The sequence below is a fragment of the Vigna angularis genome, chromosome 2, assembly GCF_016808095.1.
Source record: "Vigna angularis cultivar LongXiaoDou No.4 chromosome 2, ASM1680809v1, whole genome shotgun sequence".
Classification (NCBI taxonomy): domain Eukaryota; kingdom Viridiplantae; phylum Streptophyta; class Magnoliopsida; order Fabales; family Fabaceae; genus Vigna; species Vigna angularis.
The window spans coordinates 42,496,680-42,519,707 of NC_068971.1; the positions used below are offsets into that span (position 1 = coordinate 42,496,680).

General features: G+C 32.9%; 2 protein-coding genes across 2 annotated transcripts; one reads left to right on the forward strand and one right to left on the reverse strand.

Annotated features, from left to right (window-relative positions):
• Positions 1-2,810: 2,810 nt before the first annotated feature.
• LOC108323272 (uncharacterized) lies at positions 2,811-4,952 on the reverse strand. The gene is made up of 4 exons (XM_017555686.2): positions 4,796-4,952; positions 3,728-4,563; positions 3,278-3,450; positions 2,811-3,168 (listed from the first exon to the last, which is right to left on the reverse strand). Exons 2-4 carry the CDS (start codon positions 4,520-4,522, stop codon positions 3,045-3,047), a joined length of 1,092 nt encoding a protein of 363 aa, XP_017411175.1. The 5' UTR covers positions 4,523-4,563; positions 4,796-4,952; the 3' UTR covers positions 2,811-3,044.
• Positions 4,953-11,755: 6,803 nt separating this feature from the next.
• LOC108323243 (uncharacterized) lies at positions 11,756-14,861 on the forward strand. The gene is made up of 5 exons (XM_017555634.2): positions 11,756-11,896; positions 12,012-12,136; positions 13,024-13,158; positions 14,059-14,246; positions 14,461-14,861. The coding sequence occupies exons 2-5, from the start codon at positions 12,078-12,080 to the stop codon at positions 14,661-14,663; spliced, it is 585 nt and encodes a 194-aa protein (XP_017411123.1). The 5' UTR covers positions 11,756-11,896; positions 12,012-12,077; the 3' UTR covers positions 14,664-14,861.
• Positions 14,862-23,028: the final 8,167 nt, after the last annotated feature.

Consider the following 23,028-nt stretch of genomic DNA (forward strand, 5'->3'; position numbering starts at 1 on the left):
TATGGCTAATGTTTGGATGTGTTAGAATTATTTTGTATTAGCTTAACTGTATTTTAAAAGCTGCACAGACCTTTCAAAGTTAGGATTAATTAAGATCTAAGTTTTTGTTAAAATTGGGGTTAAAAAATTTCTTTTACAAAGTGCTTAAAAGTTTTTCTTTTATTTGTTTTTAAAGGTGTTTTAACATAATATTTTTGTAATTAATGAATAATATATATTGTAACACCTTACTTTATCTAAATTTTTCTGTTAAGTGAGATATTACTTAATTGATATAAAACATAAAGAATTATATAATTATAAAGTATATTTACGGTTTTTCATTTTTCTTGTTACAGAAAGTTTAAACATTTTATAAAATATCGTACAGGAGAAATATATAACATTCAGTATAATACATCTATGTATAAAAGTCTCCAACTTTAAGAATGACCAGGTTCCCGTTTTCTCAAGATTTGTTGATTCGTATTGTTACATGTACCTTCATCTGTTCCATATAAAGAATACGATCATCATCACAGGTGAACTATGATCACAAACAAAACAGTACAAAGGGTAAATTAGCGTGTTTATAAAATGTTTTATCATCTCAAACACAAATCAACCCTCATCGATCAAACTAATGTTTCAAAAAACCATCAAGTCATTGACTCATCGTTCAAACTAATATTATACTTATTTTTGTTCCCTAATACTTTATTCATTTAAATGAATTTAGGGGAGAATGATTAAATGGATTTGAGAAGATTTGAAGGTAAATCTTTTATTGTTTATTTGAGTGGATTTGGATGTAAGTGAGAGTGAATTTAGAAGTAAATTTTTTTAATATTTCACATCAATCAAATCCTATACTAATTCTCACAAACTTTACTTCCAAATCCATTCCCACTTACTTCAAAATCCACTTAAATAAACAACAAAAAAATTTACCTTCAAATCCTCTCAAATTCATTCAATCACTTTCTCCTAATCCATTCAAGTGAACAAAGCCTAAGAGTCATCATGACAGCGTAAACTTGGTCAGCACTAACAAACCCATAGTCAAGGGTTTAATCATAAGAAACATGGCCGAACAAATCCAACAAGAGTCCACTGAGGTCAAACTCTTCTTCTCTTAGACCATCATGGAGTAGAATAATTTTAAACTCTGTATTATGGACTTAGCAGTGTAAGATTTATTTTTAGAATCATGTATTTTGAGTCAAGTAAAATAGGATTTTTGACCACTTAAGTCAACAAAGACTAAGGCTCAATGTTTTGGATGGACGTCTAAAAGCTTGTTTGACCTAAGTGGATATCAAGTGTGTGGTGCTTTCCACCTTTATGTGAATAATCATGTGTCATACTTATATTAAAGAAGATTTTTCATAGTTAGTGGTCTCATGTCTTCTTACTAATGAAGAAGATTTTTATCACATATCTTCCTCTTAACAGAGAGGATTTTTACCTTTTCTAAGATAGTTAAGTTTGAATTTTTAGATTTTGCTTGTACATATTATATATTAGAGACACCCTTGATTTATAAATAAATATGTTTTCTACTCTTATAATGTTATGTTATCATTTTTGTATCATATTACTCATTTTGGTCACTCAAGTTAAAGCATCCAAAATGATATTCATTAGTTACCTTACTCATTAATTTACCTAATCTTTCTTTAAGTATCATCAAACACCACTCCCTTCCATCTTAACTCACATTGACCGATAACCTTAACCCTTTTTTTCACCAAATTCTGCATCATATCATCCTTCTATCCATCTTCATGACATTTTTTTTAGCTTTGATTCAACTTAGTGCTAACTAAGAGGAGTGATATCTCTTTTTCTTTTTCTAAAGAGATACCGGTACCAAAAAGAAAGAAAAGTTGAGACATTTATACCAAAGTTGCGCCCGATGGTACAGAAGTCTCATCCGACGTGACACAAGCCACTATCAATCATTCAATTATTTTCCCCAAATTCTATTGCCTGCCTGCCAGATAACATTTTTCAAATTAAAATTTTCTCACCAATCCACAATTTACTTAGTTTTTTATGTCAAAACTTATGCCAACCAAATATAACAAAAAGAAACTTAATTATAAATATCTTCCAAATATTTTGAATTACTTTTCATTTGTATTTGACTTTTCGATCGTTTTTTATTTAATTTAAAATATAATATTTACATATCTAAACATTATTAATTTATCGAAAGTTATAATTATATAAAATAAACATTCATCATTTACATGTTTTATATGGCAGAATATTTTGTTATAATTTTATAGGCTTTTATCTGGACTAATATACATGTTAAAAATGATTGAAAGCGAAGCAAAGTTTTTTCCTTTTACTTCCAAGTAAAGTTCCATAATATTCTATAAATAAAATCTATCATCTCGTTTAAACAGGTCTTTGCTATTAAAAACCAGTTTAATACTTTGTAGCTCTCATTTCCTGTGGGTATCATGATTTGACGAAATAGGGAGTGGTATTTCCATTAGACCCATTAAAGATATTGAGCAACAGCATTCAATTCCTTCTTCTCCTTTCCATATTCAGGCCAAGAAGACCCTTAACAGCATGACTATTATTTTCTATATTCTGCACCTAAAATATCCTCAGCCAGATTGAGGTCTTCCAGAACCTTTTTCTTCATCATTACTTACAACCTTAATTCCGTCCTGCGTCAATGTTCTGACATTTGTAGTACAATGGCTTAATGTGTTGTTTCCTCAGTTTATGCCCTTTTCTTCATCTAATCTATGTTCTCCTTCTTAAGCTGTGCAGTGCCTTTGATGAAACATACAAGTACTAGTCCCGAATTAAACGTGTAATCAATCAGTAGACGTTGATTAAGTAATTAGTTTGTGCACAACCCTGACAAAGGAAAAGAACCAACTGTGCTACAGAAACTCAAAGCTAGAGATCGTAGATTTGTCTTATTAATAGAATGTGCAGCTTTCTGAACAGAACCATCCCTTACAACATTGGCTTCAATACAAGAATTTCAACACATGATGGTAAGACACTCGCTTCTGCATTCCAACTCCACCAATTCAAGCACCTGCTGTAGCCATAGCTCCTTGATGAGAATGAGGCGGCAAACACTGTGCTTCATTGTTACCATCTTCCTCTTCCTCTGCGTCCCAAAGGAAACTAGCATATGCTGCATGTACATGGCTGTTATCATAAAAAAAAAATAACTTCTTTTGTCAGAATGCATTTCAAACCATTATAAAGCTCTATGAAATAACATAGCATTCTACATGTTCTGCACAACAGCACATACCTGTCTTCAGGAGAGGCTTGGACTGCTCTTTCAAAATAGCCGGAGGCACGTTCTAGGTCATGGTGTACCTCCCAAACCAGCTTCCCATACTGTGATAGAACATCTCCATCATTTGGGTCTGCCAGTATGGCACGAGAATAGTACTCCTCTGCTCCTTCACGATCCTGTTTGCACTGTAAAAAGACAAAAATCATCATCACCAAAACACCTACTAACAAGACCAAGTTTTGGTGTTTTTCCTAACACTAGATTTTCACTTCCAAGTAACCAAACCCTCTGAAAGAAGTTGCAAAAGTAGCTTATTATGACCCGACAAATTGGTTATCATGAGGAGTGTTCAAACACGTGAAAGTCTTAGATATAGTTTGTTTAGATGTGATTTGTATTTAAGGTTTTCCCCTTTGAAAATTTGAAGATCTTGTTTTGAAAACACAGGGAAACAGAACTCACCTGATACAAAAAATTAGCATAATTCCTGAGAAACAAAGGATCCCCTGGATTTTCTTTCACCATTTTCTTGTAATACTCCTCCACATCATGCCTATCTCCATCATTCCCACCAGAACCCAAAGGATTGTGATCACTACTACCTCCACCACCCCCTATGCAGCCACCTATGCCATCCCCACAGCACTCTACCCCAAGCCCCTTTGCAAGATACATTTCTTTACCACCAACCTCTTCCTGCTCACCGAAACTCACTCTGCAAACGCCATCTTTCGCTTTCCAAGCTTCACTCAATATCACACCATTCACCACACTCAACCCCTCTACCCCCTTCTCCTCCCCTTCTTCACTCTCACTTTCCATTTCTTCATCTTCCTCTTCTAGACGCAAGCCGCTGTGCTTACCAAGCGAGAAAGAAGGAATTGTCTCCAGCACCAAGCACCTGTTCCTCGTTGGAAACCTCTTGGAAGGGTCTGAAAATTCCATAATGTCTTCGTTGTTGCAGGAGTAGGCTAAGTCTTGCAAGTTCCCATCAGATTGAACTCTTCTAAAGCCTTTGTTTTTCCTTTCAAGCTCACCAATTGAGGGAGAGATTGGGGAAGAACCACATGAGAAGGAAGGGAGAGTGAAGGACCCAGTTTGGGGGACATGAAGTTTGTGATAATGTTGCGGAACGCCGGTTGGTGGAAAGTGCTTGATTGCATGGCTGGTTTCTGAGTGAATACTGTTGTTAGGACTATCTGTGAAGTTGGAAAGGAGGGATCCAAGAACTGGCGTTGAAGAGCTTCTTAGCAGCATGTTTTCTGATTCAAGATAACTTCTGTGTGGCTGTCGCTAGCCTTTTGGGTACAAATCATGGACAAAATACAACAAAACTGCAAATTACTTCTTCAGGAAAACCAAAACAATAAACTAGAGAAGAGAAAGGCATAAAGCATGTCATTTTTTCAAACAGAAAACAAATTGGCATGGATACAAGGAAATGTAATAACACTAATTGCTCATTCGATAACACAAAAAAACTAATGTTTCGGTTGGAAAAGGAAGAGAAAGAGAAGAAAAGAAAAATACCCTTTTGAGACGATGTAGAGTCCTTGATGCACTATAATCTATGCAAGAAGGAAAGATTTTTTGTAGCAGCACACAACATATAAAAACATTTAAATGTACAAAAGCAGGATCCTTTATATATAAAGGAGAAGACTTTGCCGGTGGGGTGCATGTGAACATGAGTGGTTAAACCTTCTCTGTCAAATATTATAATAAAAAAAAAGATTAATTTTTCACCCTAAAAAAGAAAATTCATTTGGGTGGTGAATGTGTGGTAGATGTAGCATTTGGAAAAATATCAACTTGTGAAGAGTAGTTGGATGACAGTGCATATGGAAATTGAAAAGTACTCGGAAAAGGGCAACATTGTTTCCATTGCAGTAATTAAAATGAAAAACATTTTCATAATTATTATTAGAAAAAGATGAAAAAGAAAAATATGCATTATTGAAGAAAGTACTGGCATACCAACCTTTCACATGGAGGGCACGACCCTCCGAGCAGCAAGGATAATAATTATTGTTTGGCACACCAAAATCTTAATGCAACTTTGTTTCACGTTTGTATTGACAGAAACAAACGCTTCTTCTCCGTACACGTGCCTCATCACGCGCTTATTTGACTGTTCTACAGTTCTTGTACACAACTTGTGAATGATGTTCGAACATATTCTATCGGGAGATTCTTGCAACGCAATTCAATTGTAGAAACAAAATCAAAACGTGATTCCTCGTGTTTCTGGAACTGCTGTTCCGCTGTACATCCTCTTATGTTAACAAGTTTTCTATTTCTTTTGTCGTTTTTAATGTTTACTCCTCCTCCACTCAACTTATATTTCACATTCCTTTCTTTCTTCCAACTCATGAAAGATAATCAACAAATAAAACCAAACAAAAAAATGTGACAATTGAGGATCCACAAAATTAAAAAACATGCAAAAAAAAACTAAACAAATTTTACAATATAAGCTTTTCACATAATATTTAACACTATTTAGGAAGATATTAGTATGCAAATAAGATACAATCGATTTATATCTTTTATAAAAATATTATTTTTTAAGCTAATTGACTATCATTAATATTTACGTTTTTCTATTGTAATAAAATAAGTAATTAAAACAATAAATTATTCTAAAAATATCTTTTAATTATATTAACATATATATTTTCTCTCTCATAATCGAATAATTTATAATTTATTTATTTATTTTATATAAATACGATCTTGACATTTATATTTTTATTTTTGTAGAATGTGTAGTTTAAAGTTTATATATATATATATTAAAAAAAAATTAGTGTCGATAAATAAGTTAATTTAGTTTTAATTTATAAAAATAAATACAAATGATTTAGTGTTTTAGTTTCATATATTTATTTAATATTTTTATAATAGAAATAATTTATCTATATTTTGTAGAGTGTAGTTTTTTTTTTTCATAAGTTTAGTGTGTTTTTCATATTTCGTATTCTTTTATTTTTAATAAATTTTGATGTGATGAGAAATGATTAATGAAATTTAAATTTAAATGTCAATTCTTTTTTAATATATAATATTAATTCCTAATAACTTTATTTGAAACTTATTTATTTTTAATTCAAATCACCTAACTTTTCATAATTTATATTTATATTTTTTTCAGATCATCAAACATATTTATCACTAATTTAAATGACTCTCTTTTTGTTTTTTATCTATGAAAAATAAAACTAGTGAATTGAGACATCTAAGACACTATATGTGATTTAACAAAATTTACCTTTAAATATGTCTTAAACCCTATAAATTTATAAAATAAGAAAATTGATAATCTTTACATAAAAGACTAAGTAAGCAATTAAAGAAATAACTGTATACTAATACCTGATTAAATATCATTATTGATATAATTTTTAAATTAATTATTCTAAATTTGATATATACGTGCTAATCTGCAATTGATTACAATGTAAAACTATTTTATTCTACGTAACCTATATTTTTGTCTTTGTATTTGTGTTTTCTCTCTTGTTATAATAAAAAAATTGATTAAATTTCTCTCTGAAGATTTTTATCGGCCGACACCTAAACCCCAAACCTCTTCTAATTAGAATTGAGGTCACAAATTCATCAATTCATTTATACACATTATTTTCAAATATATATTATAATTATAACAAATCTCCTAAGTTTTTTAAATTACAAATAATATTTTTTTTAACAATATTGAATGATCGAAAATTTGATAATCTTATAAAGAAATATGGTTTTAAATATAAAAAAATAAGTATAATCATGTATGAGAAGGCAAAAGAGTTGCAGTTTCAAATAAAAGGAGAAATGAAAGTGCAGCAGTTAGACTTATGTAAAGATTAACATTTTGTTTCTATATAAAATTTGAATTTGTTATTGGAGAAAGTTATGTACTTTTGATAAATGATGGCTTCTAACAAATACTTATAATTTATAAATAAAGAAATACTAATACAAATTACTATGCAAAATTAGGTTAGAACACAAAGTCAATAGGATGCTTAATAATCAAAATGAGATTGTTAACTACTACTTTTAGAAATTTGACATGACAATTTTCTCTATCTCGAAACCTTGATTTTTTTAATTATACTATAATTTTTACTATAATAATGAAAAAAGAAGAAGAAGAAAAGTAATCTAACCATTATGTGGTTGGAAAATAATATTATGAACACGTTATAAAAATATCTATGGCAATGGCATTCCATCTTGAAATATTGACATCACACAAAAGTTGATGAATCGAATTTTGAATATAATGTTTTATTTGGACTAGGAGTGAAATAAAGAGGAATCAGCTAATAAGAGAGAAAATAATATAAATGATATAAGTAAATAAATAATCACTGAAAAATATGTTTTATTTGGATGAATAAAAATAACAAGTCAACAGAAGAGAAAAAACATATAAGTTTTTATATAAATTAAAAATATTATTTGTTAACGTAAAACTATTTATTTATTTTACCCCATTATTTAAATGTCTTATTATGGGAAATATATATTAAATTTAGCATTTGGGTGTTAGACTAGTAATGCATTGAATAGTTTTTCCTCTGTATATTTGTAATGGCTCAAATGCGATGAATTTCATTTGGTGGAAAATTTTGTATTCCTCTATTTAAAAGAATTCTCTCTCTCTCTCTCTCTCTCTCTCTAAGTTAAAACGATATATTTAACTAAAAATATAATTGAACTTGTATGTTTCTGTTCTTGTATTAACTTTTGTATACCTTCAAAAATAAAATAAAATAAATAATTTGATACATAATTCATTTAAGAATGTATAAATACCTTTAAATGGTTAAGAAAGTTTGCTAGATCCCAAACAAGTTTATCCAAATAATAAATGAAAGTGGGTTTAAAATATTAAATTCGAATACAAATTTGCCTTGTTTTTTCTAATATGGAATCAAGAATGTTAAACTTGTTATGACCTGACCGTATATCAACATGGAAAATTATGCACTATTTTTATTTTCTAAACAAAAGATGTTTATAAATTGAATATATATATATATATATATATATATATATATATATATATATATATATATATATATATATATATATATATATATATATATATATATATATATATATATATATATATATATATATATATATATATATATAATAAACCTAATTTCTTGCATATATTTGATAAAATATTGTTTAGAAATATTTTTTTCTTTTACGATTTCATAATTTATATATTACTGATAACTAATTAAAAGCTTCTCAATAACATTTGATGATGAAAATATCATTAATATTAAAATCTCTAACTCAGGTTATAGTAATTTTATTTTAGAGAATGATAGAATCTATATAAAAAAAAGCAATTCCAAAATCAAAACATTCACATTTCATTCCATTCAAGATTCTAAAACTATTTATATTAAATATGGTTAAGGAAAGTTATGTTCCAATATTTTACTAATAAATCAACCATTCAAAATGCTATTCCAATTCTCAGGGATAATAAAGAATTAAAAACTTCCACAATTTTGCATATATTTATATTTAATATACACAAAGTCAAATCATCACAGAAAAACGTAAACTAGAATTTGGAAAAGAATTAACTTATCTTATTTTAAGTTTCCTTCATCCTTAAGATAATTAATTAATAAGATGAGTAAAAGATATCGAAAGATCTTCTAAAATATTTATAGGAAGTCAAACATAACAAACAAATTATATTTTAAAAGGAAAAATTTACAAAAAAAAACTTAAAAATCTAAGCTCAAAGAAAAAAGAAGACTTAAAATATAAGGAAAATATCATATAAACTTTTGGATGATTATATTTAAAATATAGAATATATATATATATATATATATATATATATATATATATATATATATATATATATATATATATATATATATATATATATATAAAGTAAAAAGGTAGACATGTACTATGAAATGTAATACTATATAAAAAAGTCTAATTGTCATTTAAGTGTCTATTTATTGAAAAATAAAATGTTAAAGGACTTTTTATCATTATATATTTTTTAACATTATATTGAAAAAGGGAAAATAAAATGAAGTATTAGAATCGATAAATTTTTAAATAATTTTTATATTTAAATAATTTAATAATATAAATAAAATTTCATAAATATGTCTGTTACTTAAAATATATATCATTTATTTAGAACTCAATTTCTAGATTTCTTCTCTCTTGTATATGAACTTTCTAACTTTTAAATCATCTCTTTGACAATCAAAAAATACCTAAGAGATCACAACGGTGATATCTATTAGTTTATTCGATTAGTCTTCCAAAAAGAATAAGTTAGCTTTTATTTCTTTCCTAATTTGAGTTCCTTCTTGCACGTGAGAAAAATTTCTCATCGCATGTAAAATTTTAGAAACTTTGTTTGTTCTTCGAGGATCATTGATCCTAATGGTCTGTTTGAATCAAATTTTGCGTTTTGTAGGTATTCATAGAATTTTTTGAGTTGAGGCTAGGGAAGTAGCTCTTTATAGTCGCCTAAGCTTTCCCAAAAAGGTAAGGGAAGTTAAAATTGTCTTTGATTTCTTGTCTAGAAAATTCTGAAGGTAGGTCATGATTGATGTGTAATAAAATTGTGTTTAATTGATGAGTTATTATGAGGTGAACTAATTTTATTATTGAATGAGCTATTGATAGAAATTTGATGTTTTGTGTGAAAATTGATTATTGATTCATGGTGTTATTGATGAAGGATGGTATGATAAACTTGTATTGAGTTGTATTGATTTGATCATATGAGGTTGTTGTGTTAGAGTATAGGTTTAGTATTGAAAACTAATGTGGTTTTGAGATTAGTAAATAAATAGAACTTATGTTTAGTTTTGGATAAAAAAGGAGGCTTGATAGGTGAAATTTTGAGTCATAGGTTGAATGTGAAAAATTGAGGTTTAAAATCTATGTTAAGGTCAATTTAAACTTGAAGAGATCTTTAATTGAGCTAAATTTGAAGTGGAATAGGTTATGGACTGATAGGTTACGTGTTAAGTTGTTTGTGGTCAATTATGACTTGTTTAGAGGTTGAAATTTACCAGTTTTGGTTAGAAATGAGGGGGGTTGAATTATGAGCTATAGATTGGTGTTCTAGTGGGAATTGGGTTAGGAATTCATAATAAAATAAGTTTAAAGAGGTTTGAGTTAAATCATACAAAATTGGATAGGTCAATTGGAGGTTTAGAATATTAAATAGGACGGGTAGAAGTTAGATTGAGGGGTACAAATCTTGCAAAATTGATGTTCTACAAAATTCTGCAGGCTGGCTAGGTGAGTAAAAGAGTGTTTTGACACAAAGTTTTAGAGGCTAGGCGAGCTAGCTTGCTGAGTTGGAGAAGCTCTCTGTTTGGACTCTCGTTGGGTGATGAGAGTAGCTCGTTGGGCAGACAGGTCCGTGCTGGGCACTTGGTTTGTTTATGTGTTATGTTCTTGCTTTTCTTTCTTATTAACAACCATTACTATAATGCTTTTAAGAATGTTTGGTAAGTCAAGTGAAATGTTCAGCATGATTTATTAATGAGTTTATGATCAAAATTAATGAGGATATGATTTGTTTAAGTATGTGAAAGGGGATTCTATGAGGAAAGCTCTTATGTAATGTTATGTGGTGAGGAGTAGTAGAAAGTTCTTATCCTGAGATCGGTTTGACCATAAGAGTTTGATGAACTAATCTTGTGTGATAGTTTGGGTGGTATGTTGTTTCACCACACATGTGCAGGTTCCCCGTACCAATATATGTATCTCGATGATCATGTTTAGCTTCTAGAAATATGTGTGTCAAATTGTGCTTTGTTTTAATTGATTTGATACTAGAACGGTATGTTTATGATTTGTATTAAAATATGTTTGATTTTTTAAAATTAGTTTATCATGTTTGCTTGTGTTTTGTTTGTTTTTTCTCTTTTGCAATCATCTTGTTAATGTGAAGAGAAATAAAAGTCTTACTTGGAAGTAAAAAATGCTTATATATAATTAACCTAATATAACTTTTAAATTTTAGATATTGTTGTGTTAAACTTTTAATTAACGGTTTAGATAATATTAGTATTAAGTTATATTTTTGGATAATTATAATTATATTTTTATGTTATTTGTTTGTTAATTGTTCTTTGTTATAAAATGTATGATAATTTCTTTTATAATATTAAAACTATAATTTTAGAGTGTTACATAAAACTTTCATCAACTACTCGTATAAAAAATAAGAATATTTAATTATTATAATATTTTCATAACATCTTTGTGAAAAAATAGAAAGAAATGATTCCCTTTGTTAGAATTGAATTTGACTCTCTGGTTAAATGAGTTTCAATCGGATTAAATGAGTCATTATTTTCACTTTTTTTTAAGATATTTTACTTAGAAAAGTTTTTTTTTTCAAAAATAAATAAATAGACAAGCATGCTTATTATTCCTCTCACACCTATGCAAAAGATTTAAGAATTAAGTGAAGAACAAAATCACAGTTAACAAGAAATCGAATAAATCAAATGGTAAATTATTTTCGAATTTGAGTTTTGGGATGGAATAGTTCTAAAACTGGTTAAAAGGAACAGTGTCACAATCTTTCTCCAATCTCGTCCTGTAAGTTTAGGGTTTATCATAAGTGTGCTTTCAATCCATTTTCGTGCCCAAAAGAAAACGTAATTTTTTTTTATATTGACGTTCATATACTACGCAAAATCGCAATTTCTTGTAGTTCGTTTTGATAACTCACGAAATCGCGAGCTAAAGATAACGGGGACACGACATTTGTTGATTGATCATGTTGGTAAAGAGATTAAGCTCATTCCTTAAACTCTCCCCAAAACCTCAGATTTCCTCGTAAGCTCTCTGGTTCTTCTTCTATTTCCATCTTATTGCTTTCCTTGTCTTTATTTTTGCCTTGTATTGGATTTAATTATTGTTGAATGGTACTCGTAAATTTTATTGGCGGTTTTATATTTTCTAAGTTACGCGTTTCTATTAGAGATCAATTATTGGATTATATGTATGTGACTGGGTTTGCAAGAATTGGGGATTGGGGATTTTGAGCGTACTCAAACACTCATTTATGTCCTCAATTTTTCACGCTTTAAAATTTCAGAAATCGTAGCTCAACAAAGTAATTATATTCTGTAACTCAAATTAGGAATTTTACTGTTTTCATCACGCTAGGTAAAACCCGTGAATTCAGAATATAGCGAGACTAGTCCTCAAGGAAATGAAGTAAAATAATAGGCTGAAAATATAATTTTGGCTCCTCATCTGAGTCTTTGGTTTCAGGTGGGTATGTCAAGTTTAAAAAGTTTTTATTTAGGTGTGTTAGATCAAAATGGTCTCTCTGTCTATTTTATGCACTAACATTGTTAATTTTGTTTAAGTGGTAAATGCCCACCTGAAGTTGCATCTCTCGAACTTTGTCAGGCATCACCAAATTTAGCAGAGTAACGTGTTAAAGTGAAATTTTTTAAAATTACCGGAGCAAATTGAAACAAAATTTCAGATGAGGGATCAAAACTTAATGCTTATTTATTTATTTTTTTCAGCTGAATTTCTTTTGCAAGTGAAAAACGTGAAGTACTTGTTAACATTTTTATTTAAATGAATATGAGGGATAGATATTCCTACAGATTTCTGCTCTTGCAGATTATCATACATAGTATTCTTGAAATTGACATCATAATTGAACGGTAATGTGGTTGTGACTACCAATGTTTAAACTGTTGCAGTGCCACGAAGAGTGTGGATGAAGAGAGCAGCAAATACTATGGTAGAAAGGCAGTGTCATTTATTTTGATTACAATCACAGGTGGTGTTGCTCTGAGTGCTCTTGATGACCTTGCCATCTATCATGGATGTAGCAGGTATACGTTGAGCTTTAATTTGGTATGCTGTGTTAAGAGTTGATGATAGCTGGTTATTTTACCTTAATCACTTGGATTGCGAATGCATTAGCCAGGCTTGAGAAAACTATGAAGAGGTTCATTTTAACATAATGTGTTTTTGTAGACTTTAGAGCCCAAAATAAACCTTTTGATTGATTTACGTTGTTTATGAAATTTCCCATCTCCCATCTCCCATCTTCATTGTCTATGGAAAGAGTATGATCCTCAAGGAGGTCAAAACTTTTCCTTGTTTAACTGAAACCTCACCATTCTTACCCGTCCTACATAGTAATAACCAAAAATGCGATGGCTATATTTAGAGCAATATCGATTTTTTGTAAGGCATGTTTGGCATCTAAAGTTTGTAGTTATCTTCCTTTTCAATATAGTTTTGCATAGCATTTTCATTTTTCATAGAAAAGAACAGGGGGCACTAAGGTGGTGCACAAAAGCCAGATCTAGAATACTGAGATAATAATTGTACTCTTAGTTGCTAACTACAGAAGTTTCTCATAGAGTAAAGAGGCTTTCTGAGATATTTGTTCTTTTTTTGTCCTTTTCCATGCACACTCCAGCTACCCAGAGAGTTGCGATATCTTGCTTCATAAAAAAGATAGTAGCGCTCTAACTTTGATTAAAATAATCGCTACTTTCAAATTCTTCACCATCCTATCTCACCTCATGAATCCTATTCTATTTTTATTTTTATTTTACATATTAGATTCTAGATAGTTAGCTTATTGAATACTTTTATGAGACTGCTACTAATACTTATGACTTATCACATAAGTAGTTTCTCGGCTTTTGTTCTTTACATTTCAAAATTGAAAACTTGTCTACCATGGCAGCCCCTAAAGTTATTGGCTGCAAAATTTTCAGCAAGGCCATGGAAAAGGCGATCAAGAACCAAGGACTAATAGATGCTGTCGGAGAACCCATTGTTAAAGGTCCATGGTACAATGCATCTCTTGCAGTAGCTCATAAAAGACATTCTGTTTCATGCTCATTTCCTGTTTCTGGACCGAAAGGCACCGGTATCTTGCAGCTGAAGGCAGTTCGAGATCGAGGTTAGCAATTTGAATGTTTATCTGTATGATTTGAGTGAAAACTTTTTACCAAACTGGAAGTTAACCATTTATGTCCCTATAACCACCATGCTCTGCTTGTTTTGCTTTGAAATGTTATATTATTTTGCTTGTGAATTGTTTGGAAAGTGGGAATACCGAGCCCAGTTTTTGATAGTTAATGGAAATTATTATTGGTTTGGCTTCTTTGAAACAGATGACACTTGGTCTTCCTTTTTCCTTCATCGCGACTGGGACATTTTAATCATGGATGCTCTCCTCCATGTACCTGGGAATGAGGAGAGGCACCGAACATTGCGGATCAATCTTGCTGACAATCCTCTTTCTTGCACTGCTTGCACCGAGAGCACACCTCATCCATCGGAAAGTTCAAAGGCAAATTTGACTTCTAATCAATAAAAGCTTAATTGGCACTCTTAAATTCATCTAAAAGCAAGTTTTTGACCTTTATATTTAAATATTTTATATGATTTTGAGGCTAGGTGGACGTCAATATTTTGGCTGACAGAATAAATTTATTTCCAAATTTTCTTTGGGTAACGTGTTATAATATTAGTCACCCACTTATTTTATGAAAATAAAATTTTCCTTGTGGATTGATGTAAATTTTCTTTATTTTGCATTTTTCTTTTGCCTTTTGATCTTGCTAGCTATCTTTTTTGAGATTGTAAATTTTCTTTACTGAGGTAAGCACTGGTAGATTTTGATTGGTGACTTTGTCCATTGGCACCTATACTGTCGGTCTGAGTGAATAAACATTTTTATATACACTTACAAGAGAAGAAAATAGAAAGAAAAAGTGAATAAAATTTTCAAAATCATTATGGGTCTAATTTTTAATTTACATAAACTAATTTTAAATTCTGAAGAATTTTTTCTTATTTTTTTTGTCTGTTTCTATGGAAATTTTTTTATTTAAACATATTTGATATATGCTTTTGGAGTGCTGGTGGTGCTGGTTAAGGTTGTATTGGCGGAATTGATGAAAGCAAAGTAAGAATACTATTATAGTTTTAATTTTTCGCTTCGAGTTTTGTAGTTTCACAGTTGTTTGAATTAATTTTCTCGTGCCAAATTAAAATTAAAAAAAAAAACCTTTAACCTGACTTGTTTAATAAATAAATCGGAAAGAGGATATTTAGTTCGAAAAGATAAAATTTGTGAGTTATTTCTTTAGGGCTTAAATTTTGCTGGGGTTTTAATATAAGAAGTTGTGAACTGTTTATTTATTTTTGCTACATTCTTTTTTTTAGTTGGTACATTTTAGTAACGTGTATCCAATTTTAGTAGACAAAAATATTCTTATATATTATTGATTCTAAGTTTTAAAGTCAAAGGTATTTGAATAATTTTTATTCTTAAAACTAAAAATAGAAAACAAGAAATCCCTAAACCTTTATTCACCTTCTCATTCCTTTCAACCATTTTTCTTTCATCTCTCTCAATCTAACATTTTCTGTAACATCCCGATTATATAATAACCAATATTATATAATAAAGACGTTAACATCCAAATATAGAGAACAGTCGGAGTATGACGTGTAATAAAATTTGAAATTACAGTCATCCATAAATAAAAGAAACTGAAAATTTAAACTTGAACAGTTGAAAGGATTAAACACTACAAGTGTTCAATCAATAAATTCTAAGAAGACTACCCCACAATATCCGCAACCTCTAGCTCTTGATCCAAGGGAAACTCCGCAACAACATCTACTCCCATCCAAATGGATGATCATCGTCAAAGAAACATACCCAAACAGCACATAACAAAAAAAACAATGCAAGGGTGAGCTAGATATAAAAAGCATGTTATACAATTTAAAGTGATATACAAAAGTCAATCATACATGGTAAATCAATATCACAAGACTTATTACGTTAAACCCCGACTTATTACTTTATATCCCGACTCGTCCGGACCAGAATGATTACCGAGCTATGGCGGGTCTTGCACTCGTGGTGGCTTTATGGAACTTGAGCACTCCCGCTCTGGCACTCCCGCCTGGTGAAACTATGGGCACTCCCGCCCGGCCACAATCACGAGGTTAATCCGTTATCACTCACCTTGGATCATATGGAAGCATCCAAGGCTAGGACCTCCTGCTACTCCTCACCACATGTTCAATCCTCTCTACATGAGAAGAAAGACCATTGGAGTTTCAGGATGACCCCCAAAACTGAGCTACCATGTAATCATTCTATACAACCCCAAAACACCACCATGTATCCTCTCCTTGAGGATCATGGAATTACGTCCATGTATCATATTGTTACTTTGAAAATTAACCACAATTATGAATAATCAGATACCTCCATATTAACACAACAAATCCGACATATTTCATACATTCACATATTTCATGTCATAGATAATATTCCAAACATTGGTACATAATTCAATCCAAAAGCAAAGGAACTTAAAATTCAACATATTTGTAAAATACTATTTTGACGAGTACTATTCACTGGACACTATTGGACGAACGCTCACTCAATTTAAGGACGAACGCTCACTCAATGTGTTAAGGACGAACGCTCACTATTTGGACGAACGCTTCACTATTTGGACGAACGCTCCACATTTTGGACGAACGCTCAACAATTTGGACGAACGCTCCACTATTGGTCGAACGCCAACTATTTGGACGAACGCTCATATATTCGGACGAACGCTCACTCACTGTTTGGACGAACGCTCAATGCTGATCATTTTGGACGAACGCTCGGTTTGGACAAATGGACGAACACTCACAGATGAAACCAAGGACGAACGCTAAGAATTGAACTAAGGACGAACGCTCACTCACACTCGCTCAAAGACCGAACGCTCAACACTGAATTTAAGGCCGAACGCTTGGTCGAGCCATTTGGACGAACGTTCACAAGTTGAAGTCATGGACGAACGCTCGTAGTCTGGACGAACGCTGACGAACGCTCAAAGAGTTGAAGTCTTGGACGAACGTTTGATCGAGCCATTTGGACGAACGTCCAATGTGGCTCTAAACGGACGAACGTCCAATTTGGATCAAATTGGACGAACGCTCACTCTAGCATCGCGCGCTCAGGCGCGATATGCCAGGCGCGACTTTTCCAGAGACTGGGGCGCCTGGGCGCGACAGGGGCGCCCGGGCGAGAATTCTGCAGAATGCAGAATTCTGCAGATTTGAGACCAGAACCTGGTTTTTACCATTATCAACCTTTTTTTATTAACTTCTAACACCCCAAATCCATGTTTTATACTAGATTGGACTTACCTAATTGATTATAAACGTTCCTTATTCAATTCTTAAGGGATTCATACTCGAATTCAGCCATAAAACACCAATTTTCACCACTTAGATACTCAAAATCCAATTCTACCACTTTACACTTATTTTGATCAATTTGATGGATCTAACAAGTCATAATACAGTGGGTGAAACTGTTCCAAAGGCTCAATAACACTCTAGACCCCAAATGCTCAAAATCACTACTTCACTTCCTCTCCAAATGACAAAAAAACTATGAAATTCCAATTTCCTTCAATTCCAAAGCATACAAGATTACATACATGAATCAACACATCAATTCCAATCCAACCATACATACAACCACAATTTTCCAGCATCCTACTCATGCAACCACTATCAACATCCAGAAAATCCAACTCCCCTTACCTCTTGAAGACCTCCTAGCCAAACTTGAATGTAGTACTTCCAAACGTTCTCTGCCTCACCACTGGATGCAGCAATCTTTCTAACTCCTCAAGATGCAGCACCAACACTCTTCTTGAATCAGTCTTCTCAAGGCTTGCAAATCCGAGGCCTCCTTGTCCTTCAACAGCTCCGATTTTCACCCTCTCACTATTTTGCAGCAACTCTTCCAATCCGTAAGGATCCTCCCAACCCCTTGAATCTACCAACTCTTCCCCTTAAGAAGTAGAACCCGTGCACTCCCCAGCTTCTCCCTTTCCTTCCCTTAGTGTTGTGCCCATTAAGAAAATGATGATGATTCCTCTTGGTGGTTGGAGCACTTCAAAGTGGGAAGACCCACCATCCACCAGCTGCACCATCTGCTGTTAGATAGCCGTCTCCCACTTCCAGAAACGTGCAGCCGCCTCACTTCTTACCACCCACGGACGTGCTCCCCTTCCCCACCACTTTTTCCTTTTAAAAAGAATAAAACACCCTTGGTCCTTACAGCAGACGCCCACTAGAAACTCTTCCCCCTACTTCTTATTTTTAACACAAAGCATGGTCCTTACATTCTCCCCAACAACAACAATTTTCGTCCTCGAAAATTAAGCTTACCAAAACAAGTTGAGATACTTCTCTCTCATCTTGTCCTCTAACTCTTAGGTAGAGTTGCCATACCACAACTCATATAGCAAACTTATCCGGACAGTTCCCACCGCTCAAAGAGCTTATCTGGACAACTTCCACCATATACCAAGAGACAACTCTATGCTAACCTACATATCATGTCTCACACCAAAATCAGGTCAAAACTATTACCTTACTCACATAGCAAGAGATCCTCTCTAATTGAATGTTTCTTACTCCCAAAATGTGGCAAAAACCGCATACAATTTTTTTTTTTTTTTTTTTTTTTTTAAACCGATACTATTGAAGGTTCCGGTATGCGTGACCGGAACTGTGGACACAGTAAGGTTCCTTGGCTATAAAACGAGGTGCTAGCCGCGTTGGGCGACATTTCGAAACGTTGAGATCTGAGAGCATCTGAGAGAGAGATCTGAGCACTGAGAGTTCTGAGTGTGGGAGCTTGCGAGATCTGAACCCCTGAGAGTTGGAGATCGGAGATCTTGAACGTGAGATCGGGAGCCCTTTCTAGCCAAACTTCAATCTTCCCGTTCCAAGGTTTTGCTCCGCCTCAAGTAAGCACTTCTTTTCTCTTATATCTTCATTTTCTTTACCCAGCTCCTCCTTCTCCTTTACTTCTTACTTCTTTTCTTTCCTTTCTTCTTTCTTGCTTCCTTTCACACACTATTTCTTTTCTGAGCTTTTATTACTCGCACTTACATTCTGCTTTCTTCTTTACTTTCCGTTTTGTTATTTTCACTTCTGCTCCTGCATTTACTTTCCTCTTCTTCTATTTTCCTTTTATTAACTAAAAATCTAAGAACACACTGCCTTAACAAAGATAAGGGGTATATCGGCTGGAAACCAGACGTTAATCTCCCCTCGATTGAGGGTATGGCAGAGACAATCGGGTAGAACAACGCCACGTACCCCATAAAAACAGAAAACTTAAAAAGAGGAATTTTATTTGTATGAACCGAACATGGACAATAATGGACAAAGACGAATGGACATAGATCCGTTTAGTAACCTTTGCGAGGACCGTGAAACAGACCAGAGACTAGACACCAAACAACAAAGACCGCCTGGACGAAGCAAACTTAAAAGGAACCAAAACAAATAAAGAAAACACTGACGATTTTTGTTTTGTTCATTTTATTTTATTTCACTATTTTTATGCTTTTAGAAACACTCTGAGAAGGAGGATGAATGAGATGGAGATGGAGAGGTACACCGGTCAGCGGTGGAAACCTACTGATGATCAGGTCAAAATGATGACCAATATCTTCAACTACGGGGTCACACATCCCAGCAGAGCCCAAGTCGTCGAGATTGCATCTCGACTCAGGGCCTTCGGAGAAGTCAGTGAATATAATGTACACTGCTGGTTCAACAATCACGGCAACCGGGTCAGGCGCTGGCAAGCGGAGATAGACCCCAGTGGCACTCAGTTTTCTCAGTTACCGCTGTACATGTATGGTAAGAACCCTAATTACAACTATTTTTATTATTTAAATTATATTATTCTTCCCCTTCTATTATTGACACCAATTTTTTTTTTTTTTTTTTTTTTTTTAGAAAATGGCTGGGTAATTATGAGGGCGCCGAGGCTGCTGAATTTGTTCCCCGTTCCAATCATCATCGAAGATGACAGGGACGAACGACAAATCCCTCCACCCATGCTTCTCACATTCCGAACCAGAGCTCCCTCGACGGAGCTCTCCCTTAGACCACCACAACCCGTTCGAGAATTTTTCCGTTAAAATTTTTTTTTTTTTTTTTTTTTATCTGTAACTTAACGATCACGAGTGATCGAATTCCGAACACCCTTTATTTGCTTTTGTTTATTTGCCTTATCTGCGTATTTTATGGACTGTAATATTTAACGATCACTTATGATCGACTCTAGAACATCTTTTATTTTAATTATCCATTGTAATAATTATCTGCCCTGCTAGTTATATATTTTTCTAACGATTTACTTACAGGTTATCGTCTTACCAACTCAAGAGTATCAGAAGAGAAAAACCCCACAGAAACACAACCACCTGATTGTAATTTTTATTGTATTTATTTAAAATATATATATGTACTTGTTCATAAATTCATATTAATTTATTATTTCACAGTTTTTGAAATTTGACTCAGAGTTATTCTCAACAATTTTTTTTATTTTTATCAGGCCCAAACGGAAAACAGAATAAGTTATCAATGAGTTTGAAAACGCATTAAAATTATGTATAAAATTGATCAAGATTTTAACGATGCTATAATACTCGATGAGGTAAACAAAACATTAATTTTTCCCCAAACTTAAAACAACCTTTATGTTTGCAGACTCTAAATTAATCGATAGAATTTCACATTAAGGTAAAAATAACAAAGTATTAATGAACTTTGAAAACACAGGACACATACGTTTAACACAACCTGAACCGGGTGAAACTGAAAATTATATTGGCTCACAATGACATTGAAAACAAAAGACATATGAACGGGAGCCGAAATCTGGTTTAGACACATAGAGATTGATAACCCAAAAATGATACATGTTAATGAAATGAATGAATGTTTAAGGTTGAACACGACAGGATTAAAGCATTAACTTGATGACAAAAACGGTTTAAACAGTGTTTAGGCTTAAACACGAGCGATGGACCAAACATGGCACATCAAGGTTAAGACAGGGAGAATTGAACTCATAATGATAACAAATTTTTTTTTTTTTTTAACCGTAGTCATGGTGTACAATCAGAGCAAGTGCTCGAACCTGTATGCATACTCAGTCACGACATATTTCCCGGTATTAACTGAAGGAATTTAATCTCCAGGTCATACCTTACACTGTAAGGCAAGTACTCAGTATATGATACCTCGTCCTCATTTGGACATCTCTTAACATTACAAATTCTCTCAAAGTCCCTAAACCACTGATCAGCTTCATTCGAACTGTAGTTCCGTCAAACCGGGCTGGATGATGTTATAGAAAGTTTTCCAAGTTCCACACTTGGACCGGAATAACAGAAGAGAAAACACCCTGAACGGTCCTGCCACTAGTCAATCACTTTAATGAATTGCCTTTAAGTGTTCTCAGATGTTACCCTCGCGTTCTCGGCAAATACCCTTGCGGCTTCTAGATTAGGCAGGGTTATGGTATTTTACTCCACCAATGCAGCATTCTGTTGTTGCAACGCTTGGAGCACCACAATCAACATCTGATTAGAGTCAGACGGATCAACTCCCTGGGACGAAGGAGGAGAAGAAGTAGGTACCATCTTCTGTTCATACAGAAAGAAATACCATTAGCCTGACACAAACCAACACAACTTCCAACCCGAGACCAAAGTACACAATCACAAACGAAGCGCACCCACAACCTACAGGTTTCTAAGGAAGAACTGCTCTGATACCACTAATGTAACATCCCGATTATATAATAACCAATATTATATAATAAAGACGTTAACATCCAAATATAGAGAACAGTCGGAGTATGACGTGTAATAAAATTTGAAATTACAGTCATCCATAAATAAAAGAAACTGAAAATTTAAACTTGAACAGTTGAAAGGATTAAACACTACAAGTGTTCAATCAATAAATTCTAAGAAGACTACCCCACAATATCCGCAACCTCTAGCTCTTGATCCAAGGGAAACTCCGCAACAACATCTACTCCCATCCAAATGGATGATCATCGTCAAAGAAACATACCCAAACAGCACATAACAAAAAAAACAATGCAAGGGTGAGCTAGATATAAAAAGCATGTTATACAATTTAAAGTGATATACAAAAGTCAATCATACATGGTAAATCAATATCACAAGACTTATTACGTTAAACCCCGACTTATTACTTTATATCCCGACTCGTCCGGACCAGAATGATTACCGAGCTATGGCGGGTCTTGCACTCGTGGTGGCTTTATGGAACTTGAGCACTCCCGCTCTGGCACTCCCGCCTGGTGAAACTATGGGCACTCCCGCCCGGCCACAATCACGAGGTTAATCCGTTATCACTCACCTTGGATCATATGGAAGCATCCAAGGCTAGGACCTCCTGCTACTCCTCACCACATGTTCAATCCTCTCTACATGAGAAGAAAGACCATTGGAGTTTCAGGATGACCCCCAAAACTGAGCTACCATGTAATCATTCTATACAACCCCAAAACACCACCATGTATCCTCTCCTTGAGGATCATGGAATTACGTCCATGTATCATATTGTTACTTTGAAAATTAACCACAATTATGAATAATCAGATACCTCCATATTAACACAACAAATCCGACATATTTCATACATTCACATATTTCATGTCATAGATAATATTCCAAACATTGGTACATAATTCAATCCAAAAGCAAAGGAACTTAAAATTCAACATATTTGTAAAATACTATTTTGACGAGTACTATTCACTGGACACTATTGGACGAACGCTCACTCAATTTAAG

What these genes read in the sequence shown, in the direction of transcription:
- LOC108323272 (XM_017555686.2), bottom strand. Translation starts at nt 4,522, where the DNA reads ATGCTGCTAAGAAGCTCTTCAACGCCAGTTCTTGGATCCCTCCTTTCC. An exon ending in ATGCTAATTTTTTGTATCAG is followed by an intron (nt 3,451 to 3,727) that starts GTGAGTTCTGTT and finishes GTCTTTTTACAG; the next exon opens with TGCAAACAGGATCGTGAAGG. An exon ending in CAAGCCTCTCCTGAAGACAG is followed by an intron (nt 3,169 to 3,277) that starts GTATGTGCTGTT and finishes TTATGATAACAG; the next exon opens with CCATGTACATGCAGCATATG.
- LOC108323243 (XM_017555634.2), top strand. Translation starts at nt 12,078, where the DNA reads ATGTTGGTAAAGAGATTAAGCTCATTCCTTAAACTCTCCCCAAAACCT. An exon ending in ATCTATCATGGATGTAGCAG is followed by an intron (nt 13,159 to 14,058) that starts GTATACGTTGAG and finishes CAAAATTTTCAG; the next exon opens with CAAGGCCATGGAAAAGGCGA. An exon ending in GAAGGCAGTTCGAGATCGAG is followed by an intron (nt 14,247 to 14,460) that starts GTTAGCAATTTG and finishes TCTTTGAAACAG; the next exon opens with ATGACACTTGGTCTTCCTTT.